This window comes from Aedes albopictus, chromosome 3, assembly GCF_035046485.1.
Source record: "Aedes albopictus strain Foshan chromosome 3, AalbF5, whole genome shotgun sequence".
NCBI classification, from domain to species: Eukaryota; Metazoa; Arthropoda; class Insecta; order Diptera; family Culicidae; genus Aedes; species Aedes albopictus.
Genome location: NC_085138.1, coordinates 374,074,181 through 374,094,124, shown reverse-complemented (window position 1 = coordinate 374,094,124; position 19,944 = coordinate 374,074,181). Strand labels below are relative to the sequence as shown.

Here is a 19,944-nt window from a genome sequence, read left to right as displayed (position 1 = left end):
CTAGGAGTGATAAGAAAACTTCTCTGAAGCGATTTTTGAGATTTCGCTCAAAGCTGTAAAGGGATAATGTATTTTAGAGTTCATTCTTTTTAAGGTTAAGTATAATCAGGGAGAATAATTCGCCTTGACGGAGGCTCTCTGAGAGAATTGCGCTTGCGTGAAAACAATTTTTTTTAACATGGGAAAGGATAGGAGCTGCATTTTCAAATGCTTCTAATTCTTTATAGAAATTTTTTCAAGCAAAACGTTCTTAATGTTATCGAATGAGATTTTGATACGCTATATTATAGACATAACATTGTGATTTAAAAACTTTTGTCTAAAACCAGTTATAATGTAGCTAATTGAAAGTACATTGCAAAACATTAACACTTTTTTTAATCTGAAGTCCCTAAAATATTTTAGAAGCATTTGAAAATGCAGCTCCTATCCTTTCCCATGTTAATAAAAAATGATTTCACGCACAGCGCAATTCTCTCAGAGAGCCTCCGTCAAGGCGAATTATTCTCTAATAGTTATTCTCCCTGGTATAATCAGGTCTTACCAGGGAGTGGGAAACTCGGCACAAAGTGCCCGGCACACTCGCCGGCACAGTCATGACACTGGATGTCATCAAACTGGCAACACTTTTCTATGTTTTTTTTTTTCTGGGGGAGAAAGAAAATGAAGAACGAAAACAACTTTTCCCAATGCTTTGAATAAAAATGCAACTAATATGGAATGTTTTTGAAGCTCGAAAGCTGCAATTTCCTTCCTAGCTGTGTCTTATGGGAGGCGTAACAAGAATGAGGACCCAAAGCGCTGGATTTTTCAGCATTAGCATCAAGATCAAGTCTTCCTGATTTTGCTCGAACAAGCGCAGCCGCTGGTGCAGCTAGTGGGGTTTCCTATACACTCAGCGAAAAAAACTAGCGAAATTCATCGAAATACCTTATGAAAATTTGCTATAACTAATTCTTATGGATGACATAAGAATACCTTATGAAAATTGATGGTGCTTGCTATGACAAATTTCATAAGATAGACTTATGAAAAGAACAAAAAAATCTTAAAATGATGCAGACTGGATTCGATCCATGAACGTCGGGATCACCGAGCCCGTGTTTTATCCACACGGCTACCGACGCTTGAGAATACCATGTTGCTAAACATCAATAAAAGCCAAGCTGTGAGACGATTTTACGTCATAGAGTGACCTTATGGAATTCATCCGAATCATGAATTATTTAAAGGCCGTTTCATAAGTTGGGCCTTATGGAAATCTTAAGGTTATTTGGCTGAGTGTATACGGTACTGATATTTATTCGGCGGAGTATCCACTTATCCGCGAGCGGTAATGGCGGCGGCGGGCACAAAAAACCGATTCGAATTTTGACATTTCGTGGGGATCGCAATCGGTTGGCGCCATCAAACGGTAGGTGAAGGGGTGAGGAGGAGAACGAAATTGTTTTGACTTTCCCCCAAGAAACGTCAAAATCTGAACCGGTTGGACATGCCCGCCGCCGCCATTACCGCTCGCGGATAAGTGGATAGCGCATTTAGAGCCGATGCACACGGGCGACGCGTCCACGCAGCGTGCACGCAAGTGCGTTCTGAGTTACACACAATCAAATGGGAGAATGCACACGAGAACGCAACGCTGCCGCACCGCAACCGCGCCGCACCGTGTGCGGCACGCAATGTCAACGCATGCCCCACAGGAACGCTGCGGCGACGCAGCGTGAATTCACGCAGCGTCAATTAACGCTCGTGTGCATCGGCTCTTAGTTCACCACTGGACTATTATCGTCGCACCACCAAATCGAAGTCGTCGCTAGAAGCACATGCGAAGTTGCAGCTGCGAAGTAAATTTCAATCTATTTTTTCTGTTGCGCATCATTAAGCTAATTAAGAGCAACAATGTGCACTGATCCAAATTGAGTTGCGACATTTCTAGGTAGGTTAAAAATCAATTTTCGCACGTTCGGTCACTTCGTATTTCGACCAAAAGCATAATATCGCACTAGTTTTCATGAGTGCGAAAACGCCAATAAAAGTGCGCTATTGCATCAAATCAACTCGGTGTCTTCACAGCACTTGTTCACCATAGATTAAGGAAATAGTGCGCCGAAGACATCAGCCTGATTTGATGCAATCGCGCACTTTTATTTACGTTTTCGCACTTATGAAGTCGCAGTTCGCAGTCCAGTGGTGAACTAAATGCGGTATAAATTTTCGCCAAAAACATGCTTTCAAATACCAGCAAGATCGCAGCATAATCAGCAGATTGCTTTTGAATCGGTATTTGATTATTTACAATAAAGTTGCAAGAATCAGGATCGAAACAAAACAAGCGAAAGGTTGCCAGATACATAAAAAATAATTAATCAACTGACAGCATGACTGCCAGCACGCTGGCACACTTCGGCACGTTCGGCACATCACCGGCACATTTGGCACAAAATGAAGTGTGCCGAGTTTCTCACCCCCTGAGAAAAATCGGAAAAATCCAACTTCGCTAGTCGAAAATTGGGTTCTTTAGGGGTATCCGGGTTATTTCATAATCGGATTCTCCGCCCAAAAATTAGTCGAAATCCAAAATTTCATAATTTTTGGAGTCCGGGAACTATTTTTAAAATACATTTAAAGTTTGTATGGGGAAATTTTTTTGTTCGGGTCGAACTGTCACTTTAACGATTGAACTGTCATTCTATCCACGAAAATTAAAACTGTTTTGTTGATTTAGCCATCAAAACAAAAGTGTTGGAATCCAATAAAATCCCGTTATACTCAGAAAAATGAGCTCTTTCGATTAGGCTATAGAAAATAGCAATATTTTATTCACTAAACAACCCAATTCCGGGTTTCAACTGCACGGAGAATATTTTCTGATCTTTTTTACTTCAGTGTAAGTCAAGCGTTTGCTGGTGTTTACTAAATCAACCAAATCGTTTTGCGCGTCGGAAGTTTGGAAATCTGCAAAATAATTTGAAAACAAAAGTCTGTTAAAATTCAATATTCTCGGCTACAACCAAAAATGGAAAACTCATACGAAAAATTCTACTCGGAGCCGAACGACGAGGTGCTCGACTGGAGCAAGGAAGCCACCGGCGTCATCCAGGACATTGCTCGCCACGTAAAGGAAGCGCACATTTCTGAACGCATGAAGCCTACCGAGGCCGAGGCGTACATCAATTTGCGCACGCTGGAAGGAACGGAAGTTTGCGTCAAGCTGAACCGGGAAGGCCTGCGGATTGTGGGCGATCGTTTCGATTTGGATTCTGCTGAACAGGACAACGGTGAGCGGTTTGAGACGCCTTATGCTCTGCTGTCGCACGTAAGTCCGGCCTATGTGGAATCGTTCGGGAGCTGCTTGGCGGATGCTTTGAGTAGGCAGCTTCAGCAGCAGTTGGTGGGCAATGGTGCACAGGCCGAAGATGAGAAGGTCGAATTAAAACGGTGAGTGGCTTGATTCAGGGTCTGTGTTATTTGGCATAAAGAAGAGTACATTTTGATTATACCAAATGACCGCTATGCTAAATATCTTTGTGCCTAGTGATCTTATGCCAAATGTCCCGCTCCCCATTTAACTTCATATACTTTTATTTTATTTTTTTCAATCAATAGACAATAGATTCATTTCTACGGCACCAATTCCTATAAACAGTGAAAATAAGTTGTTGATTGAGTTTTTTTATTCTTCAACAATTCGAAAATTCACAATATGGAAGAAAACTAGAATTACAAGGGAATTCTTGTGACTTGTGGTATTAACGGCAGATTTGTTCTCTTCGTCATGAGTGGTTTTTGTCGGTCACATTGCTTGAAACTTAGTCACATAATTGGACACAATCAGTGAAGTACATACTAGATTGAAAGTACATAGTGAGTTAGATTTTTGTATGGTGAGATGATCAGTTCTCCATTTCTGCAATGTAATGGTGCAAACAGCGTGATTTCTTGCCTAATTTGATGCTGTTTGAGCAAAAGTTTGGGTAACCGTGTTGTTGTATTAACTTCAACAACGCACTGAACATCCGCGCGTTTACTGCTGCTGCTACATATATGGACCCGGCTTTAAGTGTCCCTAATGGCGATTCTCATAAAGAAGGCAACAGATTTAAGCTCCAATACATAGTTGTATATTGCAAAAAACGACCATCGATTTCTAAAATCTAATCCAATCTGAAGTTTTCAAGCGATAACGATTCCGCCTCCGGGTTCACTTTTGCTTCCACCTTTTCCGAAATGACCACCGAACTGTCGTCGGACAGATCCGGACTGTCATCCTCCAGATGGCACAGGAACTGATCGTCCTCGTAGGTGGGGAAAAAGAATTCCGGCTGATCCCAAAACTGCTGCTCTCCGGTGGAATAATGACCGGCTTCGCGAAGATGTGTTTGCAGTTCGTCTTTCGAGGGGAACTCCTCGCGACATTGGACACACCTGAGGACGTGCATCTGGCGACGAATGTAGTTGACTATTTTCACCCGCTGGTAAAACGTTAGACCGACAACCTGGCCGTCGAAATCAAAGTTGTGGTCTACCTTCATGTGCTGCTTGAGTTCGTCTATTTTGCCTTTAGCGACGGTGCAGAACAAACAGGTCGTTGGCTGTTCCTCGCCGTACCAGTCCGACCAATCCGAATCGGAATCTTCCGAATGGAAGGGTGAACTTTCCTTGGCTCGAGCCCTTATCGGAACCGGCTGCTTCCCGGTAGGCGCCGGTTTCTTCAAGCGATCATTCCTGTAGTTCACTAGGAAAAATCGATCATAGAACTTGTTGTCCGGATTTATCCTTTTGTGACCCTTTTTTCTCATGTGTTCCTTGAGGGTCGGACGATCCTTGAACACCTTCTCGCAGAACAAGCAAATCAAATTTTCCATCTTCTCCTGAACCGCGTCGATCAGTTCGTCCACGAAAACCAAGTTCTCCGCTTTCCCGAGCAGCAAAAAGTGCTTCGAGTACAGATGCTCCAGGAATTCCGCCCTCGTTTCGGCCTGCAGATCCCGGCAGTACAGGCACCCCCGATTAAAGTTACGATCTGTCCTTTCGAACTGATGCCGCGCCAAAACTAGCTCCATCATCTCTCGCTTCAACCTCTGTCTCAGTTCGTAATCCAGCGGTTCAATATCACTCAGCATAAAGTACTTCTCATTACTGGCCGGCGTTCCGTCTGGCAGATGGTTCAACAGCAGCGCCGAACAGTATTTCTCCATAGGATGTTCCCTGAATTTATCCCTCCAAAAGCGACTGTAGCTGGCCACACATTCCACTTCGCCGATGTCTGCAATCACTAACCGGTGGACCATGTACAGATGTGCAAGATACTGGTCCCGCGAGTCGCCCAGTCGGAAGTTGTACACATTCTCACAGAACATACACTCGACGGCGGTATCGTCCGTCAGCCGGGAAGGCGGTGGATTGCCACCTTCGTTATCCTTGCCGAAGTTCAGAGGGCCAATCACTGACGAACCTGCTGTTGCTTTTTGAATTGCCGTGGCAGTTTCGGTGTCGTTACCGGCCGATGTCATCGCGACATTGGGGCGTTAAACCGTTCACTATTACTGTTATTTTCTGTTTACCAAAGCAATGATATTTTTTGCAGAAATACGTGAGAAAATTGGAATTTTAAAATATTTTTGACCGTGAGGTCAAAAAAATCGATTGTGCACGAATGAAAACATCAACAAAACACGCGATGAGCGTGTCGTGTGACGGGTGTCGTGACAGCGACTCAAAGTGACAGCACTTTCGAAGCAATTTCTAACCAATGCTGTCAAGTCGTGTGCCGCTGCAGCAAAACTGCGAGAGAGCGCACAGTTAAAGCCAATTCCCAGCACGGAGGAAGTTAGGCGTTCGACAATGTTAGGCATTTGTTAGTTATGTTGCTCATCGAAAATTTTTGGAGAGCATAAAACATAACCCCGAATTTATGCTGGATGTTCGATTTTTTCGCGCATCATTGACAGTTGAGCAAATGGCAGTGGAAAAACACTTTGTTAGTTGCGGCAGCTTAAAATTCGCGTTCGACGGTCGAGAAAAAGAAAAAAATTGCTCGTCTCAAATAGTTAAACCCGTAGGAATCATTTCCGTCGTTGCGTTGTCCAAACCGTCAGTTAATCGTCGCTGCTCCTGGCCACTAAGTCCGTTTTGTTCGCGTCGTACCGTCGCCGGAACCAGTCATCTACAAAACAGTGACCGATTCCGTTAAGTTTGGCTCCATCGTGTCGGTGAGTCATTTTATTTTTAATTTGATTTATTTTTCATTTAATTTCAATTAAATTTAAATTAAATTTCAATTAAATTTAAATAAAATTTTAATTAAGTTTTGATCAAACTTTATTTAAATTTTAAATAAATTTTAATTAAATTTTAATTAAATTTTAAATAAATTTTAATTAAATTTTAATTTAATTTTAAGGACAAGGTATTTGGAGTACATTGCTGAAAATTTCTAGAGCACCGTTTTTTAGAACCGTTGAACGGATTTGGATTAAAATGCATCACGCTATTGACAACCACTAGACAATTAGCGTGATGCATTTCCATCCAAATCCGTTCAACGGTTCTAAAAAACGGTGCTCTAGAAATTTTGAGCAATGTACTCCAAATACCTTGTCCTTAAATAAACTTTAATTAAATTTTTATTAAATTTTAATTTAATTTTAATTTAATTTTAATTTAATTTTAATTTAATTTTAATTTAATTTTAATTTAATTTTAATTTAATTTTAATTTAATTTTAATTTAATTTTAATTTAATTTTAATTTAATTTTAATTTAATTTTAATTTAATTTTAATTTAATTTTAATTTAATTTTAATTTAATTTTAATTTAATTTTAATTTAATTTTAATTTAATTTTAATTTAATTTTAATTTAATTTTAATTTAATTTTAATTTAATTTTAATTTAATTTTAATTTAATTTTAATTTAATTTTAATTTAATTTTAATTTAATTTTAATTTAATTTTAATTTAATTTTAATTTAATTTTAATTTAATTTTAATTTAATTTTAATTTAATTTTAATTTAATTTTAATTTAATTTTAATTTAATTTTAATTTAATTTTAATTTAATTTTAATTTAATTTTAATTTAATTTTAATTTAATTTTAATTTAATTTTAATTTAATTTTAATTTAATTTTAATTTAATTTTAATTTAATTTTAATTTAATTTTAATTTAATTTTAATTCATTTTAATTTAATTTTAATTTAATTTTAATTTAATTTTCATTTAATTTTAATTTAATTTTAATTTAATTTTAATTTAATTTTAATTTAATTTTAATTTAATTTTAATTTAATTTTAATTTAATTTTAATTTAATTTTAATTTAATTTTAATTTAATTTTAATTTAATTTTAATTTAATTTTAATTTAATTTTAATTTAATTTTAATTTAATTTTAATTTAATTTTAATTTAATTTTAATTTAATTTTAATTTAATTTTAATTTAATTTTAATTTAATTTTAATTTAATTTTAATTTAATTTTAATTTAATTTTAATTTAATTTTAATTTAATTTTAATTTAATTTTAATTCATTTTAATTTAATTTTAATTTAATTTTAATTTAATTTTCATTTAATTTTAATTTAATTTTAATTTAATTTTAATTTAATTTTAATTTAATTTTAATTTAATTTTAATTTAATTTTAATTTAATTTTAATTTAATTTTAATTTAATTTTAATTTAATTTTAATTTAATTTTAATTTAATTTTAATTTAATTTTAATTTAATTTTAATTTAATTTTAATTTAATTTTAATTTAATTTTAATTTAATTTTAATTTAATTTTAATTTAATTTTAATTTAATTTTAATTTAATTTTAATTTAATTTTAATTTAATTTTAATTTAATTTTAATTTAATTTTAATTTAATTTTAATTTAATTTTAATTATCCCATTTAATTAAAATTAAAATTAAAATTAAAATTAAAATTAAAATTAAAATTAAAATTAAAATTAAAATTAAAATTAAAATTAAAATAAAATTAAAATTAAAATTAAAATTAAAATTAAAATTAAAATTAAAATTAAAATTAAAATTAAAATTAAAATTAAAATTAAAATTAAAATTAAAATTAAAATTAAAATTAAAATTAAAATTAAAATTAAAATTAAAATTAAAAATTAAAATTAAAATTAAAATTAAAATTAAAATTAAAATTAAAATTAAAATTAAAATTAAAATTAAAATTAAAATTAAAATTAAAATTAAAATTAAAATTAAAATTAAAATTAAAATTAAAATTAAAATTAAAATTAAAATTAAAATTAAAATTAAAATTAAAATTAAAATTAAAATTAAAATTAAAATTAAAATTAAAATTAAAATTAAAATTAAAATTAAAATTAAAATTAAAATTAAAATTAAAATTAAAATTAAAATTAAAATTAAAATTAAAATTAAAATTAAAATTAAAATTAAAATTAAAATTAAAATTAAAATTAAAATTAAAATTAAAATTAAAATTAAAATTAAAATTAAAATTAAAATTAAAATTAAAATTAAAATTAAAATTAAAATTAAAATTAAAATTAAAATTAAAATTAAAATTAAAATTAAAATTAAAATTAAAATTAAAATTAAAATTAAAATTAAAATTAAAATTAAAATTAAAATTAAAATTAAAATTAAAATTAAAATTAAAATTAAAATTAAAATTAAAATTAAAATTAAAATTAAAATTAAAATTAAAATTAAAATTAAAATTAAAATTAAAATTAAAATTAAAATTAAAATTAAAATTAAAATTAAAATTAAAATTAAAATTAAAATTAAAATTAAAATTAAAATTAAAATTAAAATTAAAATTAAAATTAAAATTAAAATTAAAATTAAAACTCCGATTTTTTTTTTATTAAATATGTTTCGTCCAGCTTTCATTCGAGGCAGAAGTGCGGTTGTAGTAGTGAACGCCGATAAAAGTTCACTACTACAATCACATTTCTTGCTCGGATGACAGCTGGAATGAAAACAAGCAGCATAAAATCTATGCCTAACATTCGTCTAACAGCCCATACTAAAACATGTCTAACGTTAGTCTAATGTTAGACTAACAAACATGTTTCGAATTTGCAACATGTCCAACAAAAGTGTGTCATATCTGTCTAATTTTAGACTAACATTAGCCAAAAGTGAGACAAAAAGTTAGCCTAACATGCTGGCCAGTTAGTCTCACATTAGGCTAATGTTAGGCTAACCCTCCGTACTGGGAAGGGGCAAGGTTAAAGGGGCTGTCCATAAACCACGTGGTCATGAGGGGGGGGGGGGGGGGGGGGTTCGGCCTATGAGCATTTTGTATGAACGAATAAAAAATTTTGTATGGACAAATGACCACGCGGGGGGGGGGGGTTGAGAAGTCCGAAAAAAATGACCACGTGGTTTATGGACAGCCCCAAAGCTGTTAGTACACAGGGTCATAAATCTAGACGAACATTTGAAAAGGGCCTATCTGCTTTGCGTAAACAAACATGTTTTTGTCTCTGAAGGGTCTATCTCCATCCACCCACGCACATCAACACCCTTATCAGAAAGAGTGTTCTTCAACACGGAAAAATATTATAACCCAAAGAATAAGTTTTAAAAACTCAAATTTGACTAAACTGCTTAAAGTTTTAACTCAAAGTTGGGTTGTTTTCTCCCTCGCCCCACCGCAATGTTTTCGAAAACAAAGAGAGAAGCACCGACGCATCCGCTGCTCTTCCGTGGAAGAAGCCAAATTTGGGTTTTCTTGAGTTAACCCAAATTTGCGTCAATTGAGGCCTCCGTTGGGTGAAAATAACTTACCACTGGGTTAATTTTTTTGCCGCTCTCAAACGAGAACTACTCACTCGCCACCAGTGAATCAAAATTCAACCATCGCGCAACAATAATGACAATGTCGCAACCTGTATTTGTTGCGACAAAACAACCCATGCAACATAAGTTTGTCCCAACTTGAAAATAATGGGATTAACATCGTACACCACGAGTTTAGAGATTTTCAAGCCTTGCATTGCGATTTTCGAACGGTAACTTCGAGTCGGTAAACACTGCAACTCTGGTGAGGCTCTATCATCAAACAGTTTCGACTTTGGGTTAGTAATAATTGATTATTCACGAGTTGAAAAGTACGCAACAAATTCAGCTTCCGTTTTGTCTGCAACAAAAAAGTTCGAGATCATGTCATTATCTGTCACCAGTAGGGATAAAGACTAATCGTCGCACCTTCTTTGTTGCTTGTTTTGTGCCTCTTTTGTCTGACAATTCTCTTCACTGGCCACTATCGCTGTTTAACGCAAATTTGAGTAATTCCACGGAAGACCGGGATTGCGTCAAAACAACTTAAATTTGGGTTCATTTGTAGTTCCGTGAAGCTGTCTGTTAAGGGTGTTGATGTGCGTGGGTAGATGCAGATGGGCCCTGCAGAAACAGAAACATGTTTGTTTATAAAAATCAGATAGGCCCTTTTCAAATGTTCGTCTAGAAATATTCAACTTTTTATCACTCAAAAAAATTGACACGTCTGAGTAGTGTATTTTACATATAGATTTGCGCTAACTGTAAAACCCGTGAATGTCACGTGTGAAACATATAGTCTTGATGGTCAGAAAAGAACCGGAACAGCAAAGTACAGTAGAGAGAATTTATTATAGAACTAGCTTGATGGAGAGCTTGAACAGGAATGAAAAAACTTGCTCCGTTGTTTATTTAAGAAAACTTAGGTTGCTAAGGAAACCTTCGGTTTCCAAGGAGGTAGTCAGTATACTGCGATACCGATTTACTCCAACACCCCCCCTGAATCGGTTAGTCCTAGGAGGGTCCTCAGTTCGCGGAAACGTCCAGGTTCCAGGGGTTTGGTGAACGTGTCCGCAATCTGGTTTGCTGTGCCGATTGCTTCGATTTGAAGTCGCCCTTGTGCCACATGGTCGCGAAGGAAATGGTGCTTCACATCGATGTGCTTCACACGCTTGATTTCGGTGTTTGTGGCCATCGCTATGCACCCACGGTTGTCTTCGAACAATGTGAATGCCGTGCCCGGTCGTACTTGCTTCAGGTCCTCGAGAATTCCGTGCAGCCACAACCCTTCGGAGGCTGCGGTACTTAGCTGCATACTCAGCTTCGCACGATGACAGTGCCACGGTTTGTTGCTTGCGGCTGGCCCAGGACACGGTGTTCCCAAAGACTTTGAAGATGAAGCCGCTAACGGATTTCCTATCCTCAGCATCCGATGCCCAGTCGGCGTCTGCGTACCCGACCAGTGCCTCAGCGTCGTCGTTTTTCTTGTAGTGGAGCTTCAGGTTCTTCGTACCCTTTACGTAACGGACCACTCTCTTCAACGCTTGCCAATGCGCTTCACCAGGTTGAACTTGGAAACGCCCCAGGTATCCAACCGCGTAGCATATGTCGGGTCGGACACACAACATCGTGTACATGAGGCTGCCCAGCAATTGACGGTACGGATGCGACACAGGATTCGTAGCTCGAGGTGGCAGGGAACAGCCCTTCTCCATTGGGGTCTTGACGTGGTTGCAGTCTTGCATCGAAAACTTCATCAGCACACGATCCACAGCAGCTTCTTGCGTGAGGTACATGCATCCGGTGGCGCGATCGTATCGGATCTTCATTCCGAGGAAATGATTAACGACGCCACAATCCGTCATCCGAAGCTTTTTGGAAAGAGCACGCTTGATCTCCTTTACCAGGTCCAGCCGATCGCCAGCGATGAGCAAATCGTCTACGTAGATTATGATGTATACCCCCCCTCGATCGTCGATCCTGGTATACAAACAGTAGTCGTGCCGGGAACGGGTAAAGCCGAAATCCAGAAGAAGGTCGTTCAGCTTGTTGTTCCAACAGCGAGGGCTTTGCTTGAGTCCATACAGCGATCGCTCCAGCTTGCAGACGAGGTTCGGGGGTGCCTTTACTCCTTCTGGTATGGCCATGTAGACGTCTTCTTCCAGCTCGCCGTACAGGAATGCAGTCTTCACGTCGAGTTGGTGAACGTGCATCCTTCGGTGGGTTGCTACAGCAAGAACGGTTCGAATCGTGGCCAACTTCGCTACGGGGGAGTATGTTTCGTTGTAGTCGATGCCGGGCTTCTGCTGGAATCCCTTCGCTACCAACCGTGCCTTGTAACGGACCGGTTCGCCATGCTCGTCCGGCTTGATTCGGAAGACCCATTTCGACTTGAGCGGCACCACGCCAGCAGGACATCTCACCAATCGCCAAACATGGTTGTCCGCTAGCGACTGCAGCTCCTCACCAACCGCTTGTTGCCAAAGGGTTTCATCGGCTCGTCCAGCAATCTCCTTGTACGTCTCAGGAACATCGAAAATTGAACTCTCGGCCTCATCTCGTCCTATGTAATCGTCAAACGGCACATCGGAAACGTTTTGGGTTGCATCTACAGAATGGGATTGCGCGGCAGTGAAAATTTTTCCAACTAGAAATTCTTTCAACTTACCGGGGAGTCTGCGCTCCCGTTCGCTGCGCCTCGGGGTTTCCATTTCGAGGTTTGAACCACGGTCTGGTTGCGAAGGGAGCGCTCCGGTTCCGTCAACATCGTGGTAGTCAACCTCGTCTTCCTCATCGTCAGTCAAGATGTCGTCATGTTGAGCCACCAGCGGCTCATCGGGTTGAACGTCTTCCTCATCTTGATTCTCGAACTCGTACGGAGTAACAACCAAAGGCGTTTCGTCACGGATTTCGGTTGCAAACGGAAAACTGCTCTCATCGAACTTGACATCTCTGGCTAGGAATAACTGCTTCTTCTCTTTATCCCACAGGCGGTAGGCGTTCGGCGCGTAGCCGATCATCACAGCAGGCCTGCTTTTCGGATCCAGTTTCCTCCTCTGAGCCGTTGGTACCCACGCAAGTGCTTTACAGCCGAACACACGTAATTTGCTCACATCCGGCTTGTGACCAGTCCACATTTCCGCAGGAGTCTTCCAGCCAGATATCGCGGTGGTTGGACTTCTGTTCGTCAAGTACACCGCCGCTAGAACCGCTTCGTTCCACATATTCTTCGGAACTTGGGCTTCAATCAGCATCACACGCACCCTTTCGACGATTGTCCGATTGAACCGTTCGGACACTCCGTTCTGCTGTGGTGTGTACGCTGCGGTTGGCTCGACTTGGATCCCCTTGGAAACGTACCAATCTCGCTGGTTGTTGGAGCAATACTCGCGCCCTTGGTCGACAGTCAGCTTCGAAATCGAATGCCCCAGAGCGGCACTGGCCATGGCCTCGTACTCTCGGAACTTCTTGAACACGTCGGACTTCTTCCTGATGGGATATGCTACTGCGAAGTGCGTGTAATCATCAATAAAGGTGACGAAGTACCGAGAACCATCCCAAGCTGCTGGTGTGATTGGACCGCACACATCGGAGTGCACTCGTTCTAGAGGTTTTACAGCACGGACTCTAGTACCCGTGAATGGTTCTCGGCACTGCTTTCCGAGAACACAAACATCACAAAAATCCAATTTACCTGGTTCCTCGGGAATACCTGTTACCATGTCATGCTTCACGAGTGCCTGCAGATTTTTGTTCCCCAGATGGGCCAGCCGACGATGCCACAGGTTACCGGTCACAGCTCCACACATGTTGGCCGCCACCGTATCGACCCGAAGATCGAGCTCGTAGAAGTCGCCCCGCATGGGACATCTCGCAATCAGATCACGACCGTGCTTCATAATCGCTTCCTTTTTCGTGAATGTGACGTCCAGGTCCGCTTTTGCCATCTTCTTCACAGATAGCAGATTCGCTCGAAGATTTGGTACGAAGAGGACATCCTTCAGGCTGACAGTGTTACCTTCCTTGTTGACGCCCTTAATCGTGCCTCGGTGCCAGGAAATCAGGGATTGATCATCCTTCGCCACGTTGATGACGACAGGTTGCTTCAGCTTGGTGAGGTCGGCGAAACAGTGCTTTACATTCACAAGGTGGTCCGAGGCTCCGGAGTCCAGCTTGAAGGAAACCACTTCTTCGTCCTGCGTTTGGGAGCCCTTTCCGGTCATGAAAGCCACCGCCTTACCTCCGGAAGCAGCGTTAGCTTCAGCGCGTCCATCCGTCTTCAACTTCACACGACAGTCCTTGGCTTTGTGCCCCTTCTTCTGGCAGCGGTTGCACTTTCCGGAGAACTTACCAGGCTTCTGCTTCGATCCTTGGAATGCTGCGGGTTTTTCATGGCAGGAATCTGCTACTCGGTCAGTTTTCTTGAGCTCCTCGGCAAGAAGGCGCTCGCGAACCACATCCAGCTTCAGATTTTCCTCGCCGAGATTTTCCAGCGCCGTAACTAGTGGGTCGAATGATTCGGGAAGGGTGGCAAACAGCTGGGACACAATATCATTTTCTTCAAGCTTCGCTCCGGCCAGCTTCAACTGCCGGATCAGCTCTTCGAACGTTTTCAGGTGGTCTTTCACGGACGAACCTTCCACCATACGCAGCTTCGCAAGTTGCTTCCTGACGAACGTTTGCGACGAGACGGACTTTTTGGCATATACGGTTTCCAGGCTTCTCCAAATTTCCTTGGATGTCTCCTTGTCCCGCACCAGATCCAGCAGATCGTCATCAATGAATGAGACCAGCAGGTACGCCGCCTTACCGTCGTCTTCCTGGAACTTCGTGAGCTCGTCCGCTTCCACCGGAGGATCGTTCTTGATGACATCCAACAGCTTCACAGACTTCAAATATTTCTCCACTCGAAAACGCCAGTTGTCGAAACCGGTGCCCGAGAACAGCGGGATCCCGTGGACCGAATTCTTGCGTGAATCGCCCATAACCTCTTGATGGTCAGAAAAGAACCGGAACAGCAAAGTACAGTAGAGAGAATTTATTATAGAACTAGCTTGATGGAGAGCTTGAACAGGAATGAAAAAACTTGCTCCGTTGTTTATTTAAGAAAACTTAGGTTGCTAAGGAAACCTTCGGTTTCCAAGGAGGTAGTCAGTATACTGCGATACCGATTTACTCCAACATATAGATTCACCAGGGGGTGAGAAACTCGGCATACTTCATTTTGTGCCAAATGTGCCGGTGATGTGCCGAACGTGCCGAAGTGTGCCAGCGTGCTGGCAGTCATGCTGTCAGTTGATTAATTATTTTTTGTGTATCTGGAAACCTTTCGCTTGTTTTGTTTCGATCCTGATTCTTGCAACTTTATTGTAATCAAAAACCGATTCAAAAGCAATCTGCCGATTATGCCGCGATCTTGCTGGTATTTGAAAGCATGTTTTTGGCGAAAATTTACTCCGCCGAATAAATATCAGTACCGTAGGAAACCCCACTAGCTGCACCAGCGGCTGCGCTTGTTTGAGCAAAATCAGGAAGACTTAATCTTGATGCTACTGCTGAAAAATCCAGCACTTTGGGTCCTCATTCTTGTTACGCCTCCCATAAGACACAGCTAGGAAGGAAATTGCAGCTTTCGAGCTTCAAAAACATTCCATATTAGTTGCATTTTTATTCAAAGCATTGGGAAAAGTTGTTTTCGTTCTTCATTTTCTTTCTCCCCCAGAAAAAAAACATAGAAAAGTGTTGCCAGTTTGATGACGTCCAGTGTCATCAGCGGCGTCATGGTCGCAATTTTTTCTGCAGTCAAGTTCGCAGATTGTGAACAATCCTCGGTACTCACTTTACGTAATTTATGTTTAGTCCCTTACTGTCAGAGCTGTCAGATCAGTGTAACACGCTAAATAAAATTTACACAAAAGGCAATTTACACGGAAAAAAATACACGGTTATGAATATTTATTGGGTACCGGACTGGTCACCGAAAATTTGATCGTTTTCTTTGGTACATCGAGGTCTTGAAATTAGTCTATCGTGTCATGACTGTGCCGGCGAGTGTGCCGAAAGTGTGCCGGCGAGTGTGCTGGGCACTTTGTGCCGAGTTTCCCACCCCCTGGGGAAAAGTTGTTTCCGTTCTTCATTTTCTTTCTCCCCCAGAAAAAAAAAACATAGAAAAGTGTTGCCAGTTTGATGACATCCAGTGTCATAACTGTGCCGGCGAGTGTGCCGAAAGTGTGCCGGCGAGTGTGCCGGGCACTTTGTGCCGAGTTTCCCACCCCCTGTCCAGCAGTGGTTCGCTTATGGTTGCTTGCACCGTTTTGGATATGGTTGAAAATGGAATGTAAACCATAATTGATGATGTTTTCGTGTGGTTCGGATTTATGCGGGAAACCGGACGTCGTACAATCGTACAATCAAGTCGCGACGCGACCCAACTCGCGACGTTTTTGAATCATGTAAAAAGTAGTGCGCATTTTTCCCGTTGTTGTTAACAACACAGCGCAGTAGATGCAAAACAGTTGCGAAACTTGTGGACCAATGAAATGGTAATTTTTGGTTGAATGTCGGTCTTGATTCCAACCGGATAGACAATATTGTCGTGCCGCCACCAAACCGGACGTCGCACATTCAAGTAGCGACGTGACCCAACTCACGACGTTTTTGAATCATGTCAAAAGTAGTGCGCATCCTTCCCGTTGTTGTCAGCAACATAGCGCACTAGATGCGAAACAGTTGCGACACTTGTGGACCAAGAAAATGGCAACTTTTGATTGAATGGCTGTCTTCATTCCAAGCGGATAGACAATACCTTTGTAGTCGCGAATAAAGAACTTTTAACGGAGTTTGTGAAATGGTTGAACACGGTGAGAATATTTTTCACTGTGTCCGTAGTAAATATGACCCTTGCAGCACAGCCGCACAACCGTCAACCAAAACGCATTTTCTAACCATTCTTCACAGCAACATTCACACCAGTCGCCATTACGTTTTCGTCGCCGTCGTCGTCGTCGTCGTCGCGTTTGCGAAGCAACTCCGGATCCCGATCAGCGCAGCAAAACGTGTGTTCGATTGTACGCGGTGAAAAATCGGAATTTATGGTCCGCGCCCATCCGGGAACCGATCGAAAGTTGTTCCATTCGAAAGCGGAATAGTGCCGGCGCAAGGTGCATATAAAGTTTCCCGGAAACGTCGGAGTTTTGGTGGGTAAAAAGTGAATTCTTTCCCGGGTGGATTTGGGAATTTTCGCTCCGTCTTCGGTCGTCCGTCGGTGCGGTTTTTAGTTTTTTTTTTCCTGCTCTGCCCTTCGGTTTGTGTGTGAGGGGTTTTAGGGGGAAACGGATGGTGGCGGTGTGGCCGGTAGCTCGAGAACACGACACGGTTGCAGTCAGCAGTCGGTCGGTCTGACTGAGAAAACGGCGTAGGATTGGATGTGAGAAGCGACGCAGGAGATGTTACGTACGACGACGATGTGACTCTTTTTCTTCGCCTTTTTTTTCGGTACTCAGCCGTAGTTTTGGATTATTCCGTCTTTGCGGAAGTGACTCGCGTTGGGAGCTGATGGGAAAAGAAGAATCGAAACAGCAGGCCCTGGAAATTGGATCGAAAGTGTTTTGCTTGTGTGTGTTGCCGCGCAATGAAGAAATGGGAGCACTAGCGTTACGCCTTTAGCTGGGGACCGAGGGATTGCGTTGTTTCTGCAGAATCATTCTGGATTTCATCATTTCTCTTTGGTGTTTCGCTTTTGCAGCAGAAGCTATCGTTGGAAACAAGCCAAACTCGGCGAAAATACAGCGAAATCAATTCCAAAAGTGAAACAATCGTTTGATTTCTTTGTATCAAAACACAATGTAAACAAAATTTAATCAAAAGGAAGAAGCACAAAACTACAAAGACTTTGAGTGAGTGAAGCTGCCTGGGAAGCAGGCAGCAGTGGAAAAAGTGACCCATACAGTGGAAGAAAGATTAAATTTCCCACTTGCAGAGAAGCGTATTATTAGCAATAGTGAGCGCTCGAATTCAAAGTGCAAAATCATCATCATCGTTTTGGCAAATGTGTACTGCCGTCTTCGTCGTTGTTGATGCTCTCGAGTCCAGTCTGTTGTTTGGATTAGGAGGGTACGACGAAACACAGCTGGGAGGAACAGCAGCGTTGCTGTTAGCAAGAAACACGGCCGCCAAGTGCGGAATATAGATCGATCATCGGAATCGGATTTGCTCTGCGAAACGTCGGAAGGAAAAACGGTAAGTGAAAAACTATTTTGGTGGTGGTTTGCATAGAAAGATTTACGTTCTACGGTACTGACTGATACTCAGAGTAACTCTGACTTAGAGGCCCTGGGCACAATCTTCGACCAGTTGTTCTCATCCTACTTTGCATCTTTTTATGTATAGCTTTTCCTCTTTTCCACTTACTGGGAGAATCTTAGAAGTAACTCCAGAAAGAATTTCATTAAAATCACTAACCCAACATGAAGTCTTGCAGAAATTTCCCTAAAAACGCTGGTAGGAATTAAAAAAAAAAAACACAAATTATATCTGGGTTGATTCCGGGAGGAATTTCTAGAAAACTTTCAGGGATCAGGAACTCTGGATACCTAACAGAACCACCTCATCAAACTCCAATAGATAATTAAGCGAAATCGTACAAGATCATCAAAAAGAACCTCAAAAATCTTGAAGGGACCCCTTAGGAAAACCTAAAAGTAGTTTTAGAGGATGTTCCAGGAATGCCTGATTTCTTCAGGGAGTCCATTTGAAACTCCTCCAGAGATTCATCTAGAGTTTTATCTAAGGATTTATTCAGAAATTGCTCTAAGAATTCCTCTGCGTATGCCTGCTGAGATATCTCTAGGAATTGTAGATGTGACTCTTCAAGAGATTTCTCTATTGACTCATCCAAATATTTCTCCAAGGATTCCTCTAGAAATTTCTCATGTCTTTCCTGTAGAGATCCCCCCAGCAATTCCTGTTGCAATTTTTTCATAGATCATCGAGAAATTCATCCATTTTTTCGAGAGATTCCTTCAGAATTCCTTTCGGGATGCTTTTAGAAATTTCTACTTGCAATCCTCTTGAGATTATTTTGGGAGATTCCGTTGTGATCTCTTTAGAAAGTCTTGCTGGGATTCCTCAAGCAAAAGTGCTTGTGCTGTTCTGTCTGTACAGCCTCTGGATTAAAAATTGTCTATGGCTTTTTAATAATTTCTGGAGGATTCCCAAAAGCGGTTCCTGCAGAATGCTCGAGAAATATATTCCGTGAGAAATCCTAGAAGCAATCCCAGTAAGAATTTTCGGAGGTACTGCAATAGCAGGAATCCTTGGAGAAATCCAAGGAATCGTAGGTTCAACTCATATCCGAAGAAATTTCCGTAGGAATTCTTGGAGAAATCTTCAGAGTAATCCCAGCAGGAATTGCTTGACAATTTTATCAGGCATTCCAAAGAGTTCCAGAAGATTTATACAGCGATTCCTTCGGGGATGCGTGCGGGGATTTATCCAGAAATTGCCTTGATGAACTTGGGCATATGTATTTGTTTTGTTTGTTTTCAGAGATTTTGTTTCTGAGGCAATCCACCTTTGAGGTGCACTTGGAAATCTTGTCGCCTAACTCAACTGACAGAATCCGTTCCTGAGGCAGTCCACCTTTGGGTGAATTTCACAATTTTATTGCCTAGCTCAACGGATTTAATCCGTTCCTGAGGCAGTTTACCATTAAGGTGAACTTGATAATAGGACAGATCGGTGAAGTACTAGATTTGTAGTAATGAGCTGAATTTTAGTATGGTGAGAAGGTCAATTCTCCGTTTCTGCAATGAAATAGTGCAAAAAGCGTGGGTATTATGATTCCTTGCCTATTTTGATGCTGTTTGCGTAAAACTTTGGGCAACAGTGTTGTTGTTTTCTCCATTTCTTGCAACATAAACAACATAGTTATACAAAGTTTTTCTCAAACAGCATCAAATTAGGCAAGGAATCATAATACCCACGCTTTTTGCACTATTTCATTGCAGAAACGGAGAATTGACCTTCTCACCATACTAAAATTCAGCTCATTACTACAAATCTAGTACTTCACCGAACGTGCCCCATTGTTTCGCCCAACTCAACGGATGGAATCCGTTCCTGTGGCAGTTCCTTGAAAAGGAACTTGATTGTTTTGTCCGATTCAG

General features: G+C 39.9%; 4 protein-coding genes across 11 annotated transcripts in view; 2 read left to right on the top strand and 2 right to left on the bottom strand.

The window, feature by feature from the left end:
* Positions 1-19,944, bottom strand: part of LOC109409852 (V-type proton ATPase subunit F) — a 421,144-nt gene that overhangs the window by 61,006 nt on the left and 340,194 nt on the right. The gene's annotated exons all lie outside the window — the stretch shown is intronic.
* Positions 2,891-3,655, top strand: LOC109397047 (GSK3-beta interaction protein). The gene has a single exon (XM_062855628.1). It carries the CDS (start codon positions 3,017-3,019, stop codon positions 3,440-3,442), a length of 426 nt encoding a protein of 141 aa, XP_062711612.1. The 5' UTR covers positions 2,891-3,016; the 3' UTR covers positions 3,443-3,655.
* Positions 4,099-5,725, bottom strand: LOC109409849 (zinc finger protein 277). Its single transcript, XM_019683338.3, has one exon. It carries the CDS (start codon positions 5,511-5,513, stop codon positions 4,155-4,157), a length of 1,359 nt encoding a protein of 452 aa, XP_019538883.3. The 5' UTR covers positions 5,514-5,725; the 3' UTR covers positions 4,099-4,154.
* LOC109409848 (uncharacterized) overlaps positions 16,767-19,944 on the top strand; it is a 233,093-nt gene continuing 229,915 nt past the window's right edge. The window contains exons 1-2 of one of the 7 annotated variants that reach the window (XM_062855634.1): positions 16,767-16,938; positions 17,526-18,016. The gene's annotated coding sequence lies outside the window, so the exon portion shown is untranslated. Of the gene's footprint in view, positions 18,017-19,944 lie in introns of all 7 variants that reach the window. The other 6 variants (XM_062855633.1, XM_062855632.1, XM_019683334.3 and 3 more) reach the window with 6 other exon arrangements.